General features: G+C 38.4%; 2 protein-coding genes across 3 annotated transcripts; one reads left to right on the forward strand and one right to left on the reverse strand.

Annotated features, from left to right (window-relative positions):
• The first annotated feature begins 17580 nt into the window (after positions 1-17580).
• LOC137244733 (cyclin-dependent kinase 9-like) lies at positions 17581-20204 on the forward strand. Its single transcript, XM_067774163.1, has 4 exons — positions 17581-17955; positions 18035-18119; positions 18177-18434; positions 18510-20204. The coding sequence occupies exons 1-4, from the start codon at positions 17759-17761 to the stop codon at positions 19194-19196; spliced, it is 1227 nt and encodes a 408-aa protein (XP_067630264.1). The 5' UTR covers positions 17581-17758; the 3' UTR covers positions 19197-20204.
• A 250-nt stretch (positions 20205-20454) lies between these two features.
• Positions 20455-21561, reverse strand: bonsai (28S ribosomal protein S15, mitochondrial). Of its 2 annotated transcripts, none has more exons than XM_067774165.1 (3): positions 21239-21561; positions 21047-21180; positions 20455-20987 (listed from the first exon to the last, which is right to left on the reverse strand). In XM_067774165.1, the coding sequence occupies exons 1-3, from the start codon at positions 21448-21450 to the stop codon at positions 20512-20514; spliced, it is 822 nt and encodes a 273-aa protein (XP_067630266.1). In that variant the 5' UTR covers positions 21451-21561; the 3' UTR covers positions 20455-20511. The 2 variants fall into 2 exon arrangements, with proteins under 2 accessions (XP_067630266.1, XP_067630265.1); XM_067774164.1 differs by having other exon boundaries at positions 20455-20990; positions 21239-21559.
• Between the last annotated feature and the right edge of the window lie 3203 nt (positions 21562-24764).

Consider the following 24764-nt stretch of genomic DNA (forward strand, 5'->3'; position numbering starts at 1 on the left):
AAGGCCCAATGCGGCGATCTACGCACCCGAAGGAGCTGGTGCTTTACCACCAAATCAGGAGATGGGAAATTTCGGAGACGCTACAAGCGATCGGACCTTAGGAATGCAGGACGAAGCCAACCGTGGAGGCTCGTGGGTGGACATACTACACCAACTGTTTCAGGCTTCGCAGGAGGAAATGCGGAGAGAGATGGGCTCAATTAGAGCCAACATGGCCCAGCTCAACGCCGCTCTCGAATCCACGCAGCAAGCAAACCAGCAACACAGGAACGCAAGTAGGATGGACCGCAACCCATTGCCATCGGTAGTACCTCCAATGTACCCGACTCCAAGCAGCATAGCAGTAAAACCGCAGGAGTGGAAAATCGCATTCGACGGCACTGGGAGCGTAGCCGATTTCCTCTTCAAATTGAACACCTTGTGTGAGCGCACACAATGCCCTGACGAACAAATAATGGCCAGTTTCCACTTATTCCTTTCGGGACGAGCCGAAGAATGGTACTGGCTGTTCACTAAACAAAACCCAAATGCGACATATGCCTTTTTGTGCTACTCGTTAAAAAGAGAGTTTGGCACTTTGAAAACGGACCACGAGATCATGATGGAGATCTCCATGCGGAAGCAAAAGGCAAGTGAGTGTTATGACGTGTTTCACGCGGACATAATCTCCTTGAACGCGCGCTTAAGGGAGCCGATGTCAGAGCTTCTACTGATTGACATAATAAAAAGGAACGTCAACAGTAGCCTTAAGCTAATGCTTTTTAATGCGGACGTAAGGACCCTCCATGATCTACGCGATGTAGCACGCAGAGGTGAACAAGTGCTGAAAGAGAGCAAGCTGCTGGGAGCCAATTACCCAGGACGGCATGTAAGCGAGGCACGCGTGACAACCCCGGACATGAAGATGGAAGGTGAGAACGGCGAGATAGATCCGCAGATAGAGGCGCTGGAATATAGACGCAGCAGAAGACCGGACTACTCGGGAATCCAATGCTGGAATTGCCAGGGAATGGGGCACTCCTATATATATTGTGAGGAACCCATAAAAAGTCCTTTTTGTTTTAAATGTGGGTATAACGGTGTATTCACCCCTAAATGCCCTAGGGACCATCGCAGGCAGGGAAACCAGTACCCGAGCGAGAAGGCGGGGGAACCTCGTTCGGCTTCATAGCTCCCACATCAGCCAGTGCTCGAGGCGTCGTCCCGTGCGCTGAACCAGAGGGCGAATCTCTGCATGGAGGTGGTGAGTAGTACCCTGGCAGAAGAGCCCTCAAAAGTAATAATAACTTACCCTGACAGTACAGACAGTTCTGAAGCCGAGAGTCAAACGTCTTCATCCGCGATGAGCGAGCCGATTAGAATTCTGCGACGCCAGCATAGGGATGTCGCTTGCCAGACGCAACTTTCACCAAACCTAGAAGAAAGGGAACATAGGTACGAACACATAAGACATACCATTTTTGAACAATATCCGGTATCAGAAAATATTTTGAAGTGTAGGAAGAGATACCACAGGAGAGTACAGGAGCGTAGACTGCTGCAAGCCACCACGTTAACGCTTACAGAGGACGAAAGGCCTTTAGTAAAGGCTAGAATTAAAAATAGTTTTCTTGTAGGGTTGTTAGACTCGGGAGCCAACGTCTCCATCTTAGGGAAAAATGGATTAGAATTCCTAAAGGATAACGGCTTCGAATATCAGCCCTTACATGCGTTCGTATATACCGCAGGCGGCAACAAGCAAAAAATTTTAGGCTCAGTATCTCTACCGGTCACTTTTAAAAATATCACAAAGATTATTCGTTTTTACCTTGTTCCCTCATTGCTCCAAGAAGCATACTTCGGGGTAGATTTTTGGAGAGCATTTGCGTTAGCTCCCGAAATATTCCCAAGCGTAGAGTGTTTAGAGGTTAGACTTGAGAAGGAAGAAGAACTTAACCTGCACGAATTGTCGCCAACGCAAAAATTAGAATTGCAAAAGGTCATCGAGACGTTTCCTTCGTACGAAAATTTAGGCCTAGGGCAAACGGAATTAGTGGAGCATCACATCGACACCGGTGATGCTGTACCTATAAAAAGCAAACACTTCCCTCTTTCGCCACCGAGGCAAGCCGAAGCTTTTAGAGAACTAGACAGGTTACTCGAATTAGGAGTTATAGAAGAATCCAACTCCCCGTGGTGTAGTCCTGTAGTACTGGTCCGGAAACCAGGTAAAGTTAGGCTGTGCATAGATTCGAGGAAGGTCAACGCGGTGACTAAGAAGGATTCGTACCCCCTGCCTCATATCAACGGCTTATTGAGCAGACTCAAGGACACGCATTTTATTAGTGGCATTGATCTGAAGGACGCGTTCTTCCAGATCAAATTGACAGAGTCATCTAAGGAAAAAACAGCATTCGCAGTTCCGGGGAGGCCTCTGTACCACTTCAAAGTAATGCCATTTGGTCTGTGCAATGGACCGCAGACTATGAGTAGGCTGATGGACAAGGCAATCCCTTCGCGTCTGCGAGAGAATGTCTTCGTCTACCTAGATGATCTAATGGTATGTAGTACAAATTTTGAAGACCACCTGAAATTGCTGGCGGAAGTGGCCAACTGTTTGAGAGACGCAGGTCTGACAATAAACGTCGAGAAAAGTAAATTTTGTCAGAAGGAAATACGCTATTTAGGGTACCTGATAGGCAGCGGGTGTCTGAAAGTGGATCCGGGAAAAGTAGAAGCAATACGAAACTTCCCGATCCCTAAATCCCCTCGGCAAGTGCGTAGGTTTGTGGGCATGGCGAATTGGTACCGAGCGTTTATTACCAATTTTGCTGACTTGGCAGGTCCCTTGACCGACTGTCTTCGTAAGTCAGCAGGCCCGTTCAAGCTTACCTCTGAAGCTATAGAGGCCTTCGAAAAGCTAAAAGTAGCCTTGAGTTCCGCCTCTGTTTTGGCCCAACCAGACTTTTCAAGGGAATTCGTAATACAATGCGACGCTTCCAAAGTAGGTGTTGGCGGAGTGTTGTTCCAGGTCGATGACGAGGGCGCTGAGCATCCAATCGCGTTCGTGTCGAAAAAGCTGAATAATGCTCAACGCAATTATACAGTAACCGAGCTGGAATGTCTTGCAGCCATAATTAGCGTGAAGCGTTTCCGACCATATGTCGAAGGATTACCTTTTCGGATTATTACGGACCACTCCAGTCTCAAGTGGTTGATGACACAAAAAGACTTGAGCGGGAGGTTGGCGAGATGGTCACTCTTACTGCAAAGATACGACTTTAAAATGGAACATCGTAAGGGCACCCTGAATGTAGTACCAGACGCGCTGTCGCGTTTTGATGTTGACGAGTTAACTTTCACTACCACGCCCTGAGAAATAGATTTAGTCTCTCCCGAATTTTGCAGCAACGAATATTTAGACTTAATTCGGACCGTCACCGAAAACGAGGAATCACTTCCGGATTTACGAGTGGTGGACGGGGTAAATTTCAAAAGATTTAAGTTTCGTAAGGGGATGGAAGGGGAAGAAGACTCGCTGTGGCGTTTATGGTTGCCAAAAGGGTTGACTGAGGAAGCCGTGAGATTAGCACATGACGCTAATCGGAGTTACCATGGCGGATGGCAGAAAACCTTAGAACGTGTTAGGCAGAAGTACTTCTGGCCGCAGCAGGCTAAGGACGTCAGGGACTACGTCCAGCGTTGTGACACCTGCAAAACGGTAAAACCCACCAATCAGCAGTCGAGACCACCTATAGGGAGTACCTTTGAATCCGAAAGGCCATTTCAGCGGTTATATTGCGACTTTCTGGGGCCGTATCCGAGATCTAAGCGGCGAAATCAATTTCTTTTCATAGTACTAGACCATTTTTCAAAATACGTTTGGCTAAAGCCCATGCAGAGAGCCACCACTGTTAACGTTATAAATTACTTCGCTTCAGAAATTTTTCCAGCTGTAGGGGTCCCCGAGTTTATTCACAGTGACAATGGTAAACAGTTTATCTCGAAGGAAATGAACCAATTTTTAGTAAATTACGGGGTGACGCACGTGAGGACGGGGCTATATTCTCCCCAAGCGAACGCATCCGAACGCGTCAATAGAGAAATTGTTTCTAAGATTAGGATTTTCCTGAAGGATAAACCTGACCACACTAATTGGGATAAGCATATACCCGAGATTTTATCAGTTTTGAGAAGTGATTTTCATACAGCGATTCAGTGTTCTCCATACTTTGCGTTATATGGCCAAAATATGGTCCAGCATGCCTCAACGTACAACATTTTAGGGAAACTCGGCAGCCTTCGAGAAGACCAGGTTACGGTAATAAGCCGAGCTGACAAGTTGACTAATATTCGTGAGCAGATCCGTAGAAATTTAGATCAGGCCAAGGATAGGGGAGTAACCACCTATAACAAGCGCTCTAGACAAGTCAACTATAAGGAAGGTCAGGAAGTTTTTCGGAAAAACTTTGCCTTAAGTAACTTCAAACAGGGCATTAACGCCAAATTCCTACCCAAATACCTGAAATGTCGCGTGCTTCGAAAGATAGGCAATGCATTGTATGATCTCGAGGACCTAACCGGGAAATTGATAGGTCGCTTCCATGCTTCGGATATTCGTCCGCAATGAACCAACAAGGGCGTTTCTTTTGCCAATTTACAATTTGATTTTTTTTATATATCCACCAATTGGACTTTTTTTGTCTGGGCGTTTTGGCGGTCGGGGACATCTCGCCCAGTATTCTCCCCGAGCAATGACCTCATAGGTTGTTCACACGCGTACTCACCGAGGACCGTGAACACCCTGGCAGTCCACGCTTAGGTCGGACTAGCCTTTCGGAGTTTGGACGAGTTCTCCAGATCAAAATGTCTACACCTTTTTTTTTTTAATTTTGCATTCCTGTGGGAGCGATACCCGCTAGAAATCATCTTTCGGAGTTTTGACGAGTTCTCCATAACAAATGTCTAATTGCCGCAAAGCCCTTTTAACTAGGAAACAGAAATAATTCCCAACTTGACTGAACTTTTTTTTGATGGACCCATGTTGCCCGGCTAGCTTCGTAGTAGGACTTTGAGACTCTTATCTCAGGGGTGAGTCGTGCCCCACGTTGCTTGTCGTCGGAGATCCCTGGCAATAGCTTCCCACAGATGATCCGGTTTCCTGTTCGCTTCATCGTCAGGTCTTCAAAGCGAAGCAGGTTTGTTACGGTCTGCTGCTACGGTCTACGGCTACGACCCACTTGGGAGCGTGTTCACGCGAACACACCTAGCGATGTGGCGAAAGTGGCGATAGAAAAAATATCGAAAACAAGAAAAAAGACAGACCGGCCATCACTAGGAAGAAAAAATCTTCTTTTTTAGCACGAGGTTCCGGCGATAAAAGAGTTTTGTTTTATAAAAGGATTGCAAAAGGGGCCAATAGAATCTACTTGCAGTGGGCGCGGAAGGAAAAGGGATCGACGGTAAGAATTAACCCAAAAATATCAACGTTGGCGATTTCGGCTTGGAAAACTTCGTACCATAAGAGTCTTATCCTTTAAAACTATTGCACGCACATACTTATAAGTCATCAAAACCCAATTAACTAAGGCTTGAAAACATTTACCACCAGCAAATGTGCAACGGTTCGAAAACTGGAATAACAAAAGACTGCTAATTTAGAACGCAGAATAGTGTGTAAAAGTATAAAACCCACCAACACTGACTGGTAAGGGTGCTCCTATTGGTTGCACACTGCTTGCGTTTAACGGAGTCCCACATACTTATCAACCAACTACCCGGTCCGCACACTGGCAAAATAATTTTTGGAAATATTTTTACGCCTTCTAATTGTGGCGAAGCTTGTAACTAGTATCGAGCAATTTGGAATCTTCCGTTTTGCAATTTCCTGCGGACCAAAAAGGACAATTAAGAAACATTAGTACAGGGTCAAGCGAATTACGAGAAGACTCTTAAACCAACACCTCCGCCTCCAGGGCCAGCAGTACGCGGCAGCGTAATACAACGAAAGCCAAATTTAGCCCCAAGTCATTCCGAAGTTTCATTGCCACCAGGTGCACTCGATCCCCTCGGACCCGGGCGCAACAACCGCCGGCCACCAACAGCAACAGCAAAGGCCGCTTCCTATAGGCCCAACGAATTAAGCCGGACGCAACAACCGCCGGCCACCAACAGCAACAGCAAAGGCCGCTTCCTATAGGCCCAACGAATTAAGCCGGACGCAACAACCGCCGGCCACCAACAGCAACAGCAAAGGCCGCTTCCTATAGGCCCAACGAATTAAGCCGGACGCAACAACCGCCGGCCACCAACAGCAACAGCAAAGGCCGCTTCCTATAGGCCCAACGAATTAAGCCGGACGCAACAACGCCGGCCATCGACACAACAGCGGAGCGTCGAGCAAGAGACGGCTACAGCCACCAACTGCAACAATAACTGCATAAAGCGCGGTGAGTTTGTTCCGTAATACGGACAACGTAATAATAGTACTACCTTGTAGACACTTAGCTTAATGTAAGTAGTTTTTTTGTGGTAATCATGAAATTTCAATTGCCCTTATCCCCGCATAAGTAAAATTGATATATTTGATAATTGGGTTTTTTTTTTCCTGCAAAAATGGGGTTTGATAACATTTGGCGCTATAGAATAATTTAAAAAACTAATTTACGTCAAACAAACATATTTATATCTTTTGTTTTAAATAAAACTTAAAACTCAAAACATAGTTGCGAGAAAACTATACAAAATACATTATATACCGAAAATCATATGTACACCTGCGAATAAAAAAATGGCAGCAACAGGAATTTGCAAATTTTAGTGGTCATATTGCATTTTGAAAGCTATGCAATGAAAATTTCGGAAACGCTTTAATATACATATTCACGAAACATGCGCCAAATGTGTTTGACATTTTAAGAATATTTTCGAGTATGCGATAATGCTGTACAATCAACCATGTAAAATGATCTCGAAAATGCTTGCCAAAAAAATCGGAAATTTTCAAAGATATTCACGACAATTTTCTTAAATTTATATAACAGTGAAAATGAAAGATTTAAATGTAAGGAAATCATTCATAATAGTTTTTAATTTCAATTTGAATTTTTTCGAAACAAAAGGGAGAAAATATCTAATAGAATTTTCAAATCCATTATACTGCTATTTTTTTTTGTCATGTAAATTAGCCTAATCCTACTCTTAGGAAATGTAAAAAGGAAATCCTTCTTTGAAAATTTAAAAGTTAGTTATGACACATTTTGCTTACAAATGTTGTTCTTTTGGTTTACTTTCTAATTTAAAAGACGATTTTTGTTTACTATCAAATGCCAGTTAGTTGGTACGAACTTTTGAATTTCGACATACATTTCAGCTGATAGTGTATGTAAGTGAGCTTAAACTATATAGTATGATTTAATTATGTATTTTTTTTTTAAATTGTAAATGTTAGTAAACAAAATCTACCGTGAACTAATTTATTCTATATCCATATATTTGTGTTACAAAGTACTTTCATACAACCATAGTTATAGAGTCATCCAAAAGAACGTATGCATACGGTCCTATTAAATAAATGAAAACAAATACCAAACATTTAAAAGGGCTACATAATACCCACACACATAAATGTAATTGCGAATACATACATGCTACATATGTATATCATTTGTACCCGTGCTAATGAAGTGAACCATTAGACGTAAACGTGAGAGGTAATTAACAAGAAAAAAGAGAAATTACACCTTGGAATGTAAGAAGAATGACTTACATACCTAATATCAAATGAAGGTTTTAGTTAGAAGTAAATAGAGTGTATGTTACTAGTTATTACAAGGGCACACGCACCTAAATACAACATAATAGCATAAGTAATTTTTTTGCATATATGATGTAGCCTACATATATATATGCATATAAATACACAGTTTTTTTATATAAATATTGAGACCAAAAGTAACGAGTATATGTACATAGTAATAAACGCGCTAAGCCGGTTGGGATCGTTAGGTTTGTTTATTAGAATTATCTATTAAGTCTCTAACCACTGAATATTTGAAATAAGTTTCTAATATAAGGACAGCCTTATTGGTGACAATGAATTAGTGCGTTACATCTGAATGGTTGTAAGGAATATCGTCTTACAAAATCAACATCCAAACAGATGAAAACAATTTTTTTTCTTCTTAACAGAGGCTATAAGGAAGATATAGAATCAAATTAACTGCTAATGATGAAGCCGGTTTGGATCTTGAATTTGGAAGATTGACCATTAGTAGTTTTAATCTTCAGGTATTGGTTAGATCTATATCTTGTTACGTTACGAATAAATTTTCACGGAAATCCTTTATAAACATGAATTGTAAATAAAGTAATATTTAAAATGGGAATGCTGGCGTCGCCATTTATTTAGAAGGCACTTAGGGTTACCAGGTAAGGGGCCACCGAAAATTTAGGTGCGTCGGTGGCCATGGTTTTGAGGGTGGGAAAAGCACCGGGCGTCGCAACACCACCCGCGGCGCCCCTATGTATATTCGGCCTATTTTCCTTTTCAGCTTATTTATTTTATTTTCAGCGTTTTTTTTTTTTGTATTTTGATTTTATCAGTTAGTAACCGGTCATTTCCGGTTCGGTTAGCTTTGTCTTCTTTTGCGTTAGATTTTTTTTTTTGAGTTTTTTTTTTGAATTTTGAATTTTTTGAACGTTAACGGTCTGTCCGTGACATCCGGTTCGGCCGGATGTTGTTTTATTTTGAATTTATAAGCGTTTTGAGTCGGTCTCTGCGCTTCTGTCAGTTTGTTTTGAATTTGACAGCTGCTCGTTTTGATAGGCATGATAGGAACTTTTTTCTGTTTATGGCGCAGGAACAGTAAGGTTGGCAAGGACCCGCCCCAGCCGACAATGACTAGCCACTGTGCACCACAACATCATGCCGACCGCCTTCCTTACTGCTTCCATTGTAAATGCGTTACCATAACAAGTCCTGCCCTTAAATTCGGGTCGCACATGTCGATAGCACTATCAAAATACGCGTATTTGCGTCAAGATTCAGAATCCGAAAGCAGAAACTATGTTTTTTATCTCGTTTAAAAGTTATTCGCGGAAAACCCGTCGATACCATTGTCGCTTTTTTCGTTGTTGCAATTAAACAAACGAAAACATTTGAAGGTGGTGAACCTCGTAACTTTTATAAATCTTTTGTGGCTCCTTGCTGTGCCAGCACAGAACATATATGTTTGCGACATCCGCCCAATGCAGCTCCTGCTTTGGACGGTGCCACTTTCCTAGATGTTATGGTTTCCGCTACGGCAACCCCCCGACGGATTTCATTGCAACATGTTGCCAGGCAGAAAACCCAAATACACCGGGTACCCCAATGCTTACCCAAGGACGTCCAGTCCCAGGGCCACAACAGCAGTTGCGTCCTAGCCTTTCACAGCCCAGGCGTAGTCACCCATCACTTACTCCCATAGTGACGACGTCTACCCCGTTGCACTTCAGAATTCTGCAGTTAAACTGTAACTGAAGATGTGACTTGTGCCGACGGACTTCTTTTGATTTTTTTATTTATGAACTCTCTATCACCTTAAAACATCTTTTTAAAAATCGCTATATTTTTGCTAATATACTACCTGTATATCTCACCCTATTTCAAAATCCTTTTCAAAAACGCCCCCTCTCAAAATTTGGTTCAAACCCTATCTCAGAATTTGATCGAAGAACACCCTAATTTAGAATTTGTTTCGAAAAGCCCTTGAGTATGAATTCAATATATTTGTACATCCTCAGATAGGGAGATTTCGTTTCAAAAACGCCCTATCTCATGCCAAAATATGTTGAATTTATACTCAAGGCTTTTTGGGCAAATTCATATTTTATACACAACTATTTTTAGAAAAATTTTGTTGCTGTGAATTATTTGTTTTTGTTTATTATATTGTTATATTTTAATATTTATTAAAAATTACTAAAATATATACGTATATGATCGAATTTTTTTGGATTTGCTTTGTGCTTTATATATCCATGAATTTCAAAAAAATTAAAATATTGACAATTCAGTATCTAATTTTACATAAAGGTTTTAATTTTGCAATTGTGGTAGTAGTACATCTTGTACCGGATCTACGTCGACCGCTACACTTGGTTGTTTTGATTCTTGTGTAATCAGACGACAGACTATTGACCTGAATTTATATCAGTGCCATTATTAGCCTTTTTCGATGGCGCGTAGGCGGCTTTCGGCCGCACTTTAAAAAAATAACCCTTATGCGGCAGTTACCCACCGACGTGTGCCGTACGTAAGGACGTTTGTCGTACGAAGCACGTTTGACCGAACTCTCAAGCCCGTAGGAATCAATGTGTGCGTCTGTGTACATGTACATAATATATTTGTGTATGTGTTGTTTACAGATAAGCACTGTTGCCATTGACCATTTTGCATGTATGCTTATGGAAACATCAACTTTTTCCAATTTAATTTTTGATATTGTAAAAGGCCGGAATACATATTAAATAAGTATAAATATATTACATATTTATAATCAGCACTTTTACATAATTATTTCGAATTATTTTCACAATTTTTCAAACTTTAATTAGGTGTTTTTGCATTAAATTGCAAACGGTTAAAAATTAGCGCACAAAAGTTTACTAGGCAACTCTGTCTAGTGAGAGAGCGATCAGCTGACACGTTCTTACGGAAAAAATCAAAATTGTTTTGATTTCTACGTTCCGGGCTACGTACGTACGGGCGTTGCACGTCGGTGAGTTTTCGTTTACATTGCACACTCATAAGATAGGTCGTGTCAGCTGACACGTTTTTGGTACGTACGTTCGTGAGTAACTACCGCATTAGCCGATCCAACACCGGCTACGCCATGCACAGTAATTCTGCGTAGAACACCTTTAAAAAAATTAACCTTAACCGATCCGACACCGGCAACAAGAAAACTAAAATAAAAACTAACCTCCAAACAAACTCGCGCGATTTTTTATTAAAAATTTTCATGTTTTATCGTACGAAATAAAAAAAAAAATAATTTTATTTTATTTGTTGAACAAAACTGTCGCAGGCGAAAGAGAAGAGAAGAGAAATAAATAGAAGAGAAGTGAAATGAAGAGAAGAGAAGAGAAAGGAAGATAAGAAAAGTTCATTTTTAGTGACATTTCATTGGTCAATACAGTGAGTGAATCAATTAATTGCAAGGAGTTTTACGCATACAACTGAATCTGATTATAAACCCGAGCAATGTCAACACCCGAAATAATATTAGACTACAAATTATTCAAAGAGTTTTACAAAATCACAATACATTGATAAGGTATGTTTGTTTGCATTTATGTCGACGTGCCACCACCTTATAATGTTCTACCAAGATGAAAAGATATTGTTGCGGAGCTTTTTGTTTTCATTTGTTTAATTGCAACAACGAAAAAAGCGGCAATAGTATCGACGGGTTTTCCGCGAATAAAGGGCGAATTAATGGTGACTTATAACCATAAAGCCATAACCAGATAAAACAGCTGACCACACCTACCTTATGGAAATCAATGTAATCGAGTTAACGTTATGGTATGGCACCATTAATCGATTACATTGATTTCCATAAGGTAGGTTCGATCAGCTGTTTTATCTGGTTATGGCTTTATGGTTATAAGTCACCATTAATTCGCCCTTAACTTTGAAACGAGACAAAAAATTTGGTTTCTTCTTTCGGATTCTGAATCTTGACGCAAATACGCGTCTTTTGATAGTGCTATCGACATATGCGACCCGAATTTTAAGTGCAGCACTTAAGTTGAAATTTTACTAAATTTGGAAATTAAAAAGCTTATATTTCATAAACTAAGAGTTTCCTAGAGCTGCGGATTCCATTTTGGTAATTTTTAGGACGCACTTTATATAAAATCCAACCCATCCGAAGGCGGCAAAGTAATACTTTTACTCTGTCAACATATTTTTGCAAAAAAAAGTTTAAGACTTGTATTTGTATTTATTAAGCAATTCATCCCAGCACAACAGGACCTATAAGAGTTTTTGTCATTTTTATACGTGAGTCATAGCACCAACCCATAAGCAGTTTTTCATATAGATGAATTTAACCCATGCTTATGCATTATGAGTAGATTGCATGTATTTTTATGGAGAATGGTAGAATTAGCGACACTTGCGACATCTGATATTGAAAAGTAGCCAGCTCCTCAATTTTGTTCCAAGCAAATCATAAGAAGAAGAATTTGACATTTGCTTTGGCTAAGGGTGTTGGCACACTTTGCAAGTGAAATTATTTTTCCCACTGGTAGGTAAATTTTCTAACATTTTTCGCAATTAAAAACTGCAATATAACAATCGAATACAACACAAAATATGTTAGCAAGTATTTTTATTGTATAGGGAGAATGTTTACAACAGTGCTTAGCGAAATTTTGTACGTGAATGTGCAAGGCGTAATAAACTTCAATTGCCAAGTCTGAAGTTCCTTCATATTTACAAACGCAACATCTTGGTTGATTGTGGCAATGTTATTGGAATGCATATGCATGTGTTAAACTCATCTATATGAAAAACTGCTTATACCTATGTGACACTACTTTATTTTCGTGTATTTTTTCTTAAATTTTTTGTCGCACTCCCTCCTAATACGGCTTCAGTACTGGTGTAAGTGTGTAAACTATATTTCAAAAAACTAACGAAATAAAAGGAAAATACAATCTAGTTCATTAAAAACAAACGAGCCAGTTTGTATTTCGATAGGTTTTTTTGACATTCGGCCGCTTTTTCTTTATTTTTTTCTGACACATGAAAATTTTGTTTTTATTTTGAAAATTTGGTGCATAAATACACAATTAAAATCAACTTTCTTGTAAAAAAAAGTGAACCATTAGAGACCGAAATAATTTTCGCGTGTTATTTGCATTGTTTTTATTGCTAAAAGTGTTAATGTAAAAATAAAATGTAAAAAATAAACAAACACATGTCAAACTCACTAATTTTAGGGGAATAGTGGTCTCGCTTTTTCATTATAGAAATTGTTTTTGTGTTTTGAAGTTCTGGTAAAGTTTCGTCAGTTTTTTTAGCTTAGAATCCAAGCAAAATAAAGTAGTGTCATATACGCTTTACGTGTCGGAGCTATAACCACGGTTGTAAGGAACAGGGTGAACTTTTAAAATTTCTAAAAAATTCCTTCACAGCCTTCAATACCTTTTTTTCATGCGGATACCCTGTACATGCTTATTTTAGCTGAAAACTGTGTTTAATATGTCTATGACAGATCAAAATTTTAAATCCCATTTTTAATTTAGACAAGATTTTAACTAAACAGTATTTGGTAAAAGTCTAGTTGAGGGGTCGACTGCTAATACGCTACCAAAAATATCGGGAGAGTTGCCAAAATACGCGTATTAATCTCGAGAACAATAATCCGAAGGCGGGAAAGAAAAAATGTATCTCTGTCCGGAAATATTTGCAGTTGAAGTTGGCGATTTTCATGTGGTTGTGTTGTTTTGTATCCACACAAAAAATTGTGCATCACCGTGGCGGTATGAACGCACCTAGTAATACTCTTGATAAACTTGATTGTTTTTCAGCTGTATTATTGCCAAACAAAATTTTTTTTGATTGTTATACAAATTAAAAATGCCAAGATTAAGTGAAAAAACAAAACTAAAACACCTTTACTTGCTGATGTTGGAGATTTCTGATGAAAATGCCTGCTGTAATGTCTGCAAGGTTGCATTCCTTTGAGTTTATCGCGGTTACACAATGAAATGTGCGCGTAAATTTATACAAATTGTGTAAATGATTTTTCATACAAAATTTGACAGCTCGTTTACGCACTAGATAAATTTATACGTTTACACACTTTATAAGGCATTTATACGGTTACATGAGTCCCCCTAATATCTTTTGAACGAGTTAAAATTTTTATTTTTGCCTTCGGATTATTAATACTGATGTCAAGACGCGTCGTTTGACACCCCTCTCGATATTTTTGGTGGCGTATTAGCAGTCGACCCCTCAACTAGACTATTACCCAGTATTTTAGTCAGCGACTATGATTACGGGCCATTATTTTGACTATGACTATACGCCTTGGACTTAAAACTTTCTCCCTCTACAGTTTTCATTTTGCGATTTCGTACTGCGTATTGAAGACCTCTGATCAGGGGGCACTACCAGTGGCATCGTGGGATAATTTTCTCCTGACAATTCGGTTGCAATGGCCTCTACGGGCTTGAAAAGATTAGTGTAGTCCAACAATGTTTCCCATTCTGATGAATTGACGAAATCAGGAGCATTTGGTAAAGAAGTTATTATGGCAGAGAGTGGTTCTTTTACCAAGCATATGCGCTCCATCATTATAAGGGTGGAATTCCACCGGGTAGGGACATCTTGTTTTAACCTCAGTTCAGTAACGCCCATTTGCTTTTGCATATTTTTTAATTTTTCCGTCGCTTGAGAACTATGGTTAAAGTAAGTGACTATGGCACGACACTTGGTTATGAGCACAGTAACTTGTGGAACAGCTTTGATGGCATCAATTACACATAAATTTAATGTGTGCGCTACACATGGGTGGTGGTGCTTCTGTAGCATTTCAATTATAGCCTTTTTAATATTAGCCCCGTTATCACTTACTACAGTAACTATTTTGTCAAAAACGGACCACTCATCAAATATTAACTTCAATTCTGTAGCTATATTTTGGGAGGTATGATTTCCTAAGATTTCCTTTGTTGATAAAACTGCAGAAATCATTTTGTTATCCCGAACGAAATTACTAGTAACTGACAAAAAAGATTTTTGACTATCAGAAGTCCACATATTAGTTGTAACTGAAATATGTGTTACAATGTTGAGCAAGTAATGCAGTTTCTTTCTTACTTCATTGTATTTAAAAGGTAGCATTGTATTTGATAAAACTTTTCTGTTTGGCAAGGAATATAATGGCTGAAGCTTTTTTGTATATTCTACAAATCCTACATTGTCAACGATGGAAAGTGGCTGCAAGTCGTTTGTAATCATCTTTAAAAGAGATTCATCAATATTATTTTTTTCTTGCTCTGAGAGCTCAGAACGTGTGTATGTATGTATGTATTTATTTGAAAATTTGTTCCTAGCACAACAATTTTGACAAATTATTTAACAGTGCTAGTCATGAATAGCATGAGCTATAAAAATTGAACATTTATAATAATAAATTAGATTAATCAAATTAAATTAAATATAACGGACAATAGTGAAATATTTATGTATGTAAATGTAAATCTTAAAACTAAAGAAAAGTAGTTAATAAATATTAAAAGGCAGGAGTAGTGATGACAACCTTTGGCTGGTTATAGATTGAATAGTATTTAACAAATAAAGAAAGAAGACACAGAGAAAGGAAAAGGACTTAGAAATTAACATTTTAACAACAACAATTTGAGATCCAGTTTAAGAGCCGTTAAAAAATGATGTTAGCTCTTTTCTGAAGTGCAGAGCACTACTTAAGAGTCGAAGACTACTAGGTAGCGAGTTCCAAAGACGTATTGCAGTAACAAAGAATTGGCGCTCAGAGGTTAGCGAGCGGTATCTGATGTGCTTAAGAAGAAGCACCGATCTTGATGATTGCAGAAAAATAAGCTTACGATGTGCTGGTAACAAAAAATTTTGTTTGAACAGTCCTTCTCAAACATCCACTATTGGAAATGTCTTCGGTAGGTACTGTTAACGAACTGCGCGCTGCACTCCCTGCAGTAGTTGACGAAAGAGAAGTGGAACTACGTTCCTCTTCTGCAATTACTGGCGCTATTTCTCCTGAAGTTAGATTACTATGTTCTGAGTATGGTGGAATTACGGTAGGGATGTATTTTCAACGGTCAGAAGAGGGTAAAATGTTTACCCGCTTTGGAAAAGTAGGAGTAGAAAAACAAATGCCTTGCTACGAAAGCCATTACAGACTGTTTCTTTTTCAGCATATCAATGCAACCTAATGCCAATACAAAAGGGATACACAAGACCAGTGCGAACTTGTATTACTTTAGGCATCGAATAAAATTAAAAACTTAAACTGCAATGAGTAGTAAAATTCAAGAATGCGTCTAAAGTAAACTGACCTCAACTTCAGTTGAAGCTTTTTTCGAAAAACCGGACATAAGTGGGAGAGGTGTTATCCATTATATAGTTGAACTGTAGGAACTTTGCGCACTTAAATGGGTTTCGGGTTTGATGAAAAGTTTTACAGTCACACTTGGAAGTGATCGTAATACTTTTAAATGTGTTTCGATCTCTAAAAATCCATTGTTCTTTCCATCTGCTCTGTTGATTTGACATTGAGAGTTGGAAGTAAAACATATAACCTTTTAATATATCATACAAACTTGATCAGAAGATCTCCCATAAGCTCTTGACAGTTAATTCATGATGTATTACTAATGGTCCCAAGTTATTATTTACTAAAATATGTCAGGGGATATAATAGGAGTCGGCCTAGAACCAGAAGGTGCTAATCGAAGCGAGCCGGATTCATATATTCTAATTTACAATCCATAACAGCAACATTCTTCTTATCATAGTGGTCTAATTTTTAGGCCAAAACAAACATAGTGAGTAACAATTTTTCGTAATTGTATTTAGAAATCCATTGTTTTAGCGAAGTGTTTACATAAATAAGGTGTAATACGATAGTTTTGTTGTTCTTGCACATTTTTCGAAAGTCTTCAGTAGCGCTGCACAGGCGAAAATCCTTGTTGGATATGAAGCGAATTCAAATAGTTTGTTTTAACAAAGACCTGTTTCAAATTTTTTTGGAACAAATTAAACATACTTATATGATGGAAACATCAATAATATAAACGCAATAGTTAAGCACGACCTTACTTATGGAAGCCCACACCAAAGATACCCAAATATGAATCTCTGTAATTAAATCTGGTAAAGGTCCATCGATATTCACCTACTGGTTTAGATGAAAAAAGGACTAAAACTACCATATTTCACTCCTGAAAAATGCAAAAAAACCACATTTTTCGGGGACAACATTGGTGAAAAATTTTCAGATAGCCGAATGATAGAACAAAGAAGAATTTAGAGCTAGACAATTGACGGCTTACTTCACCTGGTTATTCCACCATGGTTCTGAGGAAGACGGTCATTTAAATTTGATGTGTTGCCAGAAAATTTAAAATTTTTTTTGCATATATGGCATTTAACTTCATTGCCATTTTTGGTAAAAACTCCCAAACGGAAGATCTCTTCAATCCAGGCCGCATTATAAATATCTACACAAATGAAATCGTTAAAATCACTTCCTCAGTTAAAAAAATTTAATAATTACCACGCTTAAAACGTTTGTCGATTAGGTTGACGTATGCTAAATTTATTTTAATATCTTTTTAACACTGATATATGCACAGCAAAAATTAAAATAGAACGAACGATTCGAAGAAATAGTAATGAGCGAATCATTCATACCAAAAACTAGTAGTTCGATAAAATAGTAATGAACGAATCATTCATACCTAAAACTAGTAATTCGAAAAAATAGTAATGAACGAATTTCAAATGACTATCGAATGAATGAAAATTAGTGAACTATCGAATAACTCGATAGTTTTCATTCGATAGTTCCCAACACTAATTTTTGCTTTTACTTGTAAATTTTTCAATTATTGTTTAAATATGTTCGTATTGATGAACAACTAACTTCATTGTGTGTTATAAAGAAGTTATCCATTAAAAGTATACACACGTTAATTGTAATTAAGTGCGAACGCCTACGAAAGGGGGTTATTTAACATGGCCTCTCGTGGACGCGATGAGCACATTTCACATTCGCATTCGATGCAGTCCACGCCTGGAGTTACATCTTCTAGTGCCTCACGTACGCTCTCACTGGCTGAAAAACAAAAATACATCGAAGAATATGATTTTCCTTACTGTGATGAATCTTCCAAATATGAGAAGGTAGCGAAAATTGGCCAAGGCACTTTCGGGTATGTACGATTTGTTGTTAACTGCATGCCACTTCAAATGGAAAATTAGTTATTATGTATTAAATGCTTTCACTTTTAGCGAGGTATTTAAAGCTCGTGAAAAGAAAAGCAATAAAAAATTTGTCGCGATGAAAAAGGTGCTTATGGACAATGAAAAAGAAGGTGTAAGGAACATTTTAATACAATCATAATTTATTAATCTACATTTTATGTCTCAATAGTTTCCCATAACTGCATTACGTGAAATACGGATACTGCAGTTATTAAAACATGAAAATGTTGTAAATTTAATAGAAATTTGTCGAACGAAAGCAACTGCTAGCAACGGTTATCGCTCCACATTCTACTTGGTTTTTGACTTTTGCGAACATGATTTGGCTGGATTGCTCTCCAATATAAATGTAAAATTTAGTCTTGGTGAAATCAAAAAGGTCATGCAGCAGCTACTAAATGGACTTTACTACATACATAGCAATAAGGTAAGGAAAATTCTTAGATACCTGTATGAAGTAAAAATATACACATTTTTATTATAAATGAACATACCCACTCAGATTCTGCATCGCGACATGAAAGCTGCCAATGTACTTATAACCAAGCATGGCGTATTAAAACTAGCAGATTTTGGTTTAGCGCGTGCATTTAGTATACCTAAGAATGACATAAAAAATCGGTATACTAATCGTGTTGTTACATTATGGTATCGACCACCAGAATTGCTACTTGGCGATCGTAATTATGGTCCACCTGTAGACATGTGGGGCGCTGGTTGTATTATGGCTGAAATGTGGACACGTTCGCCCATTATGCAGGGTAATACCGAAACACAACAACTTACATTTATATCTCAACTGTGCGGTTCATTTACACCTGACGTGTGGTGTGGAGTTGAAGAATTGGAATTGTATAAATCTGTAGAACTGCCAAAAAATCAGAAACGGCGTGTTAAAGAGCGCCTGCGTCCTTACGTCAAAGATCCCAATGGCTGTGATCTCTTAGATAAGCTTTTAACACTTGATCCAAAAAAACGTATAGATGCTGATACAGCATTAAATCATGATTTTTTTTGGACTGATCCGATGCCTAGTGATTTGAGTAAAATGCTTTCACAGCATTCGCAGAGTATGTTTGAATATTTGGCACAGCCGCGGCGTAGCAACCAGATGCGTAATTATCATCAACAAATGGCTACAATGAATCAGAAACCGCAAGATAATAGTTTAATAGATCGAGTTTGGTAGTTTCTGCAATATGTAAAAATGGAGAACTCTTTCACCGAATTTAGTAAATATAAAGGACAAATGAAAATACAAAACCGCATATCAAGGTATGCAAATGTTGGCATACTAATACGGTGTAATCTAGTGGTATTTTTTATGGCTGAAGTCTTATTATTTGTGTTTTGTTTCACTGTATACATACTCGTGATAACAGAGAAATAGGGATTTTTCGTATGTGAGTATGAAAGCATAAGTTGTACACCACTGGTACTGAATTAAAACAAGGCTTCAACACGACAGTTTGGGCTCCCCCAGCGGGTTAGGGGAGGTCAGAATATACCCGCGGTAGGTATGCCTGTCGTAAGAAGCGACTAAAATACCAGATTCAAGGGGCTGTGTAGCGCAACCCTGCAGGTTGCCAGCGCAACATATAGCTTCTCCAAACCCAATTGTCAACCTCACCTATCCGCAGCGAATCCTGTTTCACTAACAGACGAGGCTCTGGCGACCCTAAGCTCCTTATGGAACTTGGGGCTGGGGAGGGAGGGGATGGCCTGAAGGTTTAATGTGGCCACATAAATCGTTCCCGAGATGGTCGGGCCAGCACCTTAATGGTGCTGTGGTACCGGAGCGTACCGGATCTGTATCCGGCAAAGGACCATCACATCGATAACACTCCCCAGCCTTCGTGGAGCAACCTTATCGCTACAACAACAACAACAACAGTTTGGGCTGATGCCGGATCAGACTAGATCCTTTTAGCGTTTTGCTGTTAAACCGTCAACGCTCATACGATAATTTTTTGCATCCAACAAAACGGAATAATTTCCTACTTTTGGTTTGATTGTTGTTCAGCCGATCATTTAAACTTAGTCAAGTTTAACATTTAGCTACAATATGAATAGTTATATAGGATTATATATATTTGAATTTAATTAATATCTAGGGTGTATTTTTGAATGTAAGGCTGCAAACGCAATTTATGCGCAAATAAACTTAATTTATTTTTATAAGTACATTAATATAAAATTTCTTTTTGGTAGGGCTGGTAAACGTGCCAAAGACCATAAACTGAATTGCTTTGTAAAAAGCGACTTGGCGCCACTTAAAAAAAGGCTCAAAATATTTTTCCCTTAATAGTATGTCTGCTTGCATTGGTAAAACTTACCAAGGCTATTAGCAAATTCATCTGTAAAGGCAATTGCCAAGGTCTCCTATTCGTTTTGTGTCGAATATTTGAATTAAATTTTAAATTAAAATCCATGTATAACTATATCGCTTTATCATTTCATAGAATTAAATACATATATTTATTATTTTGAGAACAATAACTTTTCTATTCTTTCTGTTCTGACTTTATTGCTTCCCGTTGTTGTTTAAGCGCCTCCAACTCATTCTTATAATCTAATATATGTTCCTCAGTTACTGTTATCGGTATATCTAAATCGATTTGCTCTTTACGCACAAATTCCATTTTCTTAATAGCATCCTCCAAAAATGGTATTTTCTGTTCATCCAATATTTTCCGATATTCCTCCAAACGTTCTTCTTTAATTTTTTCACAATGTGCATCGGTTAGCTTTTGCAATGATTCCTTTCGTGTTATTGCATGATATTTCAACGGTTTCGGCTTATACACCAAATCAAGTTTTTCCAATATCCATTCAAATCGACGATAATCCGAACGACGCAAATATTTTAAAAACATTTTTCTCCTATCAATAAGCTCTTTGAGATTAACTTTCATCTTTTTATTTCGTGGATACAGTTCATGTTGCATTTGCAAATTACGAATATCTGCAGTCATACGCGCTACTGAAATTAAGTTGCGTCATACATTTTGTAGAAATTGTAAATTAAATTGGCCTTACATTTTACTTCTGTGGACCCATAGTCCAGAGCGTGACGCTGTACTTCTTTAATCATCAGTTCACGCTTATAACGAGTGGTATCCTCTCTGCGTCTATTGCCCAGTTGGAACAGTGATTGTACAATTGGATCGGCACTACAAATTATGTGTGACTGAGTTTAGTTCAAGTAATGCATTTCTAGTGATAACTTACTCTTGAAGTTCTTTTGAGTTTTTGAATTCCCATGCGTACTCAGTCTCATTCAACGCAGGTAGTGTACCCAAATCGCCACTTTTTTCTGGTTTTGTACATGGTATTTTTTCTGGACGTACCCATTTAATTTTTAAATCCGACTTGAACGCATAGTCACGTGTCGGTTGCCAGTGGATTCCAGTGGAGACGCGTAGGAATCTACTAAAGTTCATCGTGTTTTTGTGAAGAATCTTATCAAGATAAAAAAAAACCGAATTGACAATTGGAAACAGTAGGGTTATGTCACAAAAGGAGCTGCTGTCGTTTTTTGAAAAATCTTCAACACTAAAGGGCCAATTAATGGTTACTTAAAGCAGCTGATCGAACAAACCTTATGGAAATCACTGTAATCGATTAAAGCTGGAGACATTGGTGCTTTATCGTTAACCGTATCGGTAACCTTTTAACAGCTGATTCGACCAACCTTATGAGAATCAATGCAATCGATTATTGGTGCCGCTAAGGTCGTAACCGTATCGTAGCCAACCAATTGGGTTTTGGTTTACCGTCGTAACGATAAACAGCTGATTACGTTAGGGATACGGATACAGCGATACGACATACGGCACCAATGACTCCGGCTTAATGATGCCATACCATAACGCTAACGCCATAACCATACCATAGCCAACCAATTGGGTTTTGGTTTCTCGCCATATCCATAACCTAGAAATATTTCAGTTGGTGAATTTAATAACTTTTTGTAGATTTTATTAATTTTTTTTGGATACGTTATGACTAAGAGACTTATCCTTTGTGGAATATGTTAGTAATTTTTTGTGTTTTCATCATTTTTAAGAAATTTGCACGATTTTTAGGTTAAGGCAGCGTTAATCGATCACATTGGAGATGGTTATGGATATGGTTATGGTTACGACTATGGCGTTAGGATTAAGGAAGTTTAATTGGCCCTTAACGCCATAACCATACCATAGCCAACCAATTGGTTTTGGCTCCCCGCCATATCCATAGCTAATAATATTTGAGTTGGAGTAGATTGTAGTTTTTATTTATTGTTTTGGATACGTTATGACTAAGAGACTTATTTTTTTTGGAATATGTTTGTAATTTTTGCCTTTTCTTCATTTTTATGAATTTTTCATGATTTTTAGGTTAAGACACCATTAATCGATCACATTGGAGAGGGTTATGGATATGTGTATGGTTACGACTATGGTGTTAGGGTAAAGGAAGTTTAATTAGCCTATAAATGGAAATGGATAAGGGATGGTGAATCACAAATCACACACTGAAGATTGCGCATTCACGAGTTCAAAATTTCTTCGTTCTGCGCATCAACGTGACAGTTGACTGCTTGAGCGAATGAAAGAAAGAGAACAAAACAAGAGCTAAAGGAAAATTACGTAAAAATCATTGTGAATCAAACTAAGTGTGATATCTTATCTGCCAACTGCCTGACAGGATGTTCAAAATGGCTACTTTTTAGCGTTTTGACAGGGTGTTCAATAAGGCGGTGCATAGGACCGGTTATCTTCAGCGGGTGATAGAAAGAGATACAGAATGAGCAGCGATAGTCAATTACAAATCAGGTGATCCAATCACTTTGTAAGTTTGACGTCTAAGCAGAAGATATTACACTTAGTTTGGTAGTAGTGCAGTTTACGGTACCCACCGAAATTTGGCCCAAATTTTTCGAGCGAGGTATCAAAAGACGCGTATTAATCTCGAAAACAATAATCCGAAGGCGGAAAACAAAAATTTTATCTCTGTCCGGAGATATTTGCAGTTGAAGTTGGCGATTTTCATGTGGTTGTTGTTGTGTTTTACCCACAAAAAAAATTGTGCATTGTGGGGCGGTAGCCACGGTTATACCACACACCCGGACTTGGCATGGCGTAGCCCAGGGTTATTTTTTATAAGCACGGCCGAAGGTCGCCAACGCAGAAAGGTGTTCTGCGCAAAAATACTATGGTTCCCACCCCGGGTTTCGGAGGTACCCGCGGGTCTTTTTTCGGTTTTTCGTTAATATCTTTTGAACGAGTTAAATTTTTTATTTTCCGCCTTCGGATTCTTAATCTGGACGTGAATACGCGTCTTTTGACATCTCACTCGAAAATGTTGGCCCAAATTTCGGTGGGTACCGTAAACTGCACTATTACCCTTAGTTTGATTCACAATGGTAAAAATTGCCCATAAAAAACAGCTGATCTTTTGTTTACATGCGCAATGCGTAATCTTATATGTGTGATTTGTGACGGGGAAAGGCAAGATGGATATGGCACGGTGACATGCCTACTACCACCCTTCAAAAACGCGAGTACTCTATAAATAATGTAGGGAATACTCCTTTGGGAGTATAGGACTGCTCCAAATCTAATCTGTATTCATACAAAAAGTGTGCTCCAATTAACATTGCGATGTCCTAGGAGAGGAGTAGGTGATCCCACTCTCGCTTTGTTTGTGAGTATTCTATTGAGTACATACGTGAGAGTTCTTTCCAAAGTACTTTCACAGTTGTACTCCATGGAGCACCCACAGAGGATCATATGCCAAAGTACTAAAGAGGAATTGCATTGTTTACTATATAGTTTGGCAGCTTAATTCGAGGTTATGTTGCGAATAGAGTGGAAGGCACTCGCAGGCCGGGAAAATAGGCACTCGAATGGAGTGGAATGAAGAACAGTAGGAAGACCAGAGTTGCTTTGGATCAATCATTGTATCAATATTAAAGATAAATTTAGAAAAAATAATTAAATACTTGAGTATAAGCAAACATTTTCGGTAATAGTCTAGTTGAGGGGTCGACTGCTAATACGCTACAAACAATATCGAGAGAGGTGTCAAAAAACGCGTATTAATCTCGAGAACAATAATCCGGATAATGGCGGAAAAGAAAAATTTTATCTCTGTCCGGAGATATTTGCAGTTGAAGTTGGCGATTTCCATGTGGTTGTTGTTGTATTCGCATGGCGTAGCCCAGGGTTATTTTTTATAAGCGTGGCCGAAGGCCGCCTATGCAGAAAGGTGTTCTAGGCAGAATTACCGTTGGAATCAGCATGAAAATCTCTATAAAGTCCATTTTTTTTTTTTTTTTGTGACAAATGTATGTATTCTGCACTTGTTCCAATTAAATTCATTAATTTCAAATTATTCAGAGAATTACAAAACAAAATACATTGATAGTGTATTTTTGCATTTATGTCGACGTGTGACCACCTTATAATCTTCTACCAAGTTAAAAAGATATTATTGCGGAGCTGGCAACACTATTCACCACCTTCATTTGTTTTCGTTTGTTTAATTGCAACAACGAAAAAAGCAACAATAGTTCCGACGGGTTTTCCGCGAATAACTTTTAAACGAGATAAAAAATGTAGTTTCTGCTTTCGGATTCTGAATCTTGACGCAAATACGCGTCTTTGGATACCGCTATCGACATGTGCGACCCGAATTTTAAGTGCAGGACTTAAGTTGAAATTTTACTAAATTTGGAAATTAAGAGGCTTATATTTCATAAACTAAGAGT

This window comes from Eurosta solidaginis, chromosome 3 (genome assembly GCF_040869045.1).
Source record: "Eurosta solidaginis isolate ZX-2024a chromosome 3, ASM4086904v1, whole genome shotgun sequence".
In the NCBI taxonomy this organism is placed as follows: Eukaryota; Metazoa; Arthropoda; class Insecta; order Diptera; family Tephritidae; genus Eurosta; species Eurosta solidaginis.

Bases quoted from the DNA above. Each gene is read 5' to 3' on its own strand.
- bonsai (XM_067774164.1), bottom strand. From the start codon at position 21,450: ATGAACTTTAGTAGATTCCTACGCGTCTCCACTGGAATCCACTGGCAA. The intron at 21,181-21,238 runs GTAAGTTATCAC...CATAATTTGTAG, and splicing joins AACTCAAAAGAACTTCAAGA to TGCCGATCCAATTGTACAAT. The intron at 20,991-21,046 runs GTAAGGCCAATT...ACTTAATTTCAG, and splicing joins TGGGTCCACAGAAGTAAAAT to TAGCGCGTATGACTGCAGAT.
- LOC137244733 (XM_067774163.1), top strand. From the start codon at position 17,759: ATGGCCTCTCGTGGACGCGATGAGCACATTTCACATTCGCATTCGATG. The intron at 17,956-18,034 runs GTATGTACGATT...TTTCACTTTTAG, and splicing joins ATTGGCCAAGGCACTTTCGG to CGAGGTATTTAAAGCTCGTG. The intron at 18,120-18,176 runs GTAAGGAACATT...ATGTCTCAATAG, and splicing joins TGGACAATGAAAAAGAAGGT to TTTCCCATAACTGCATTACG.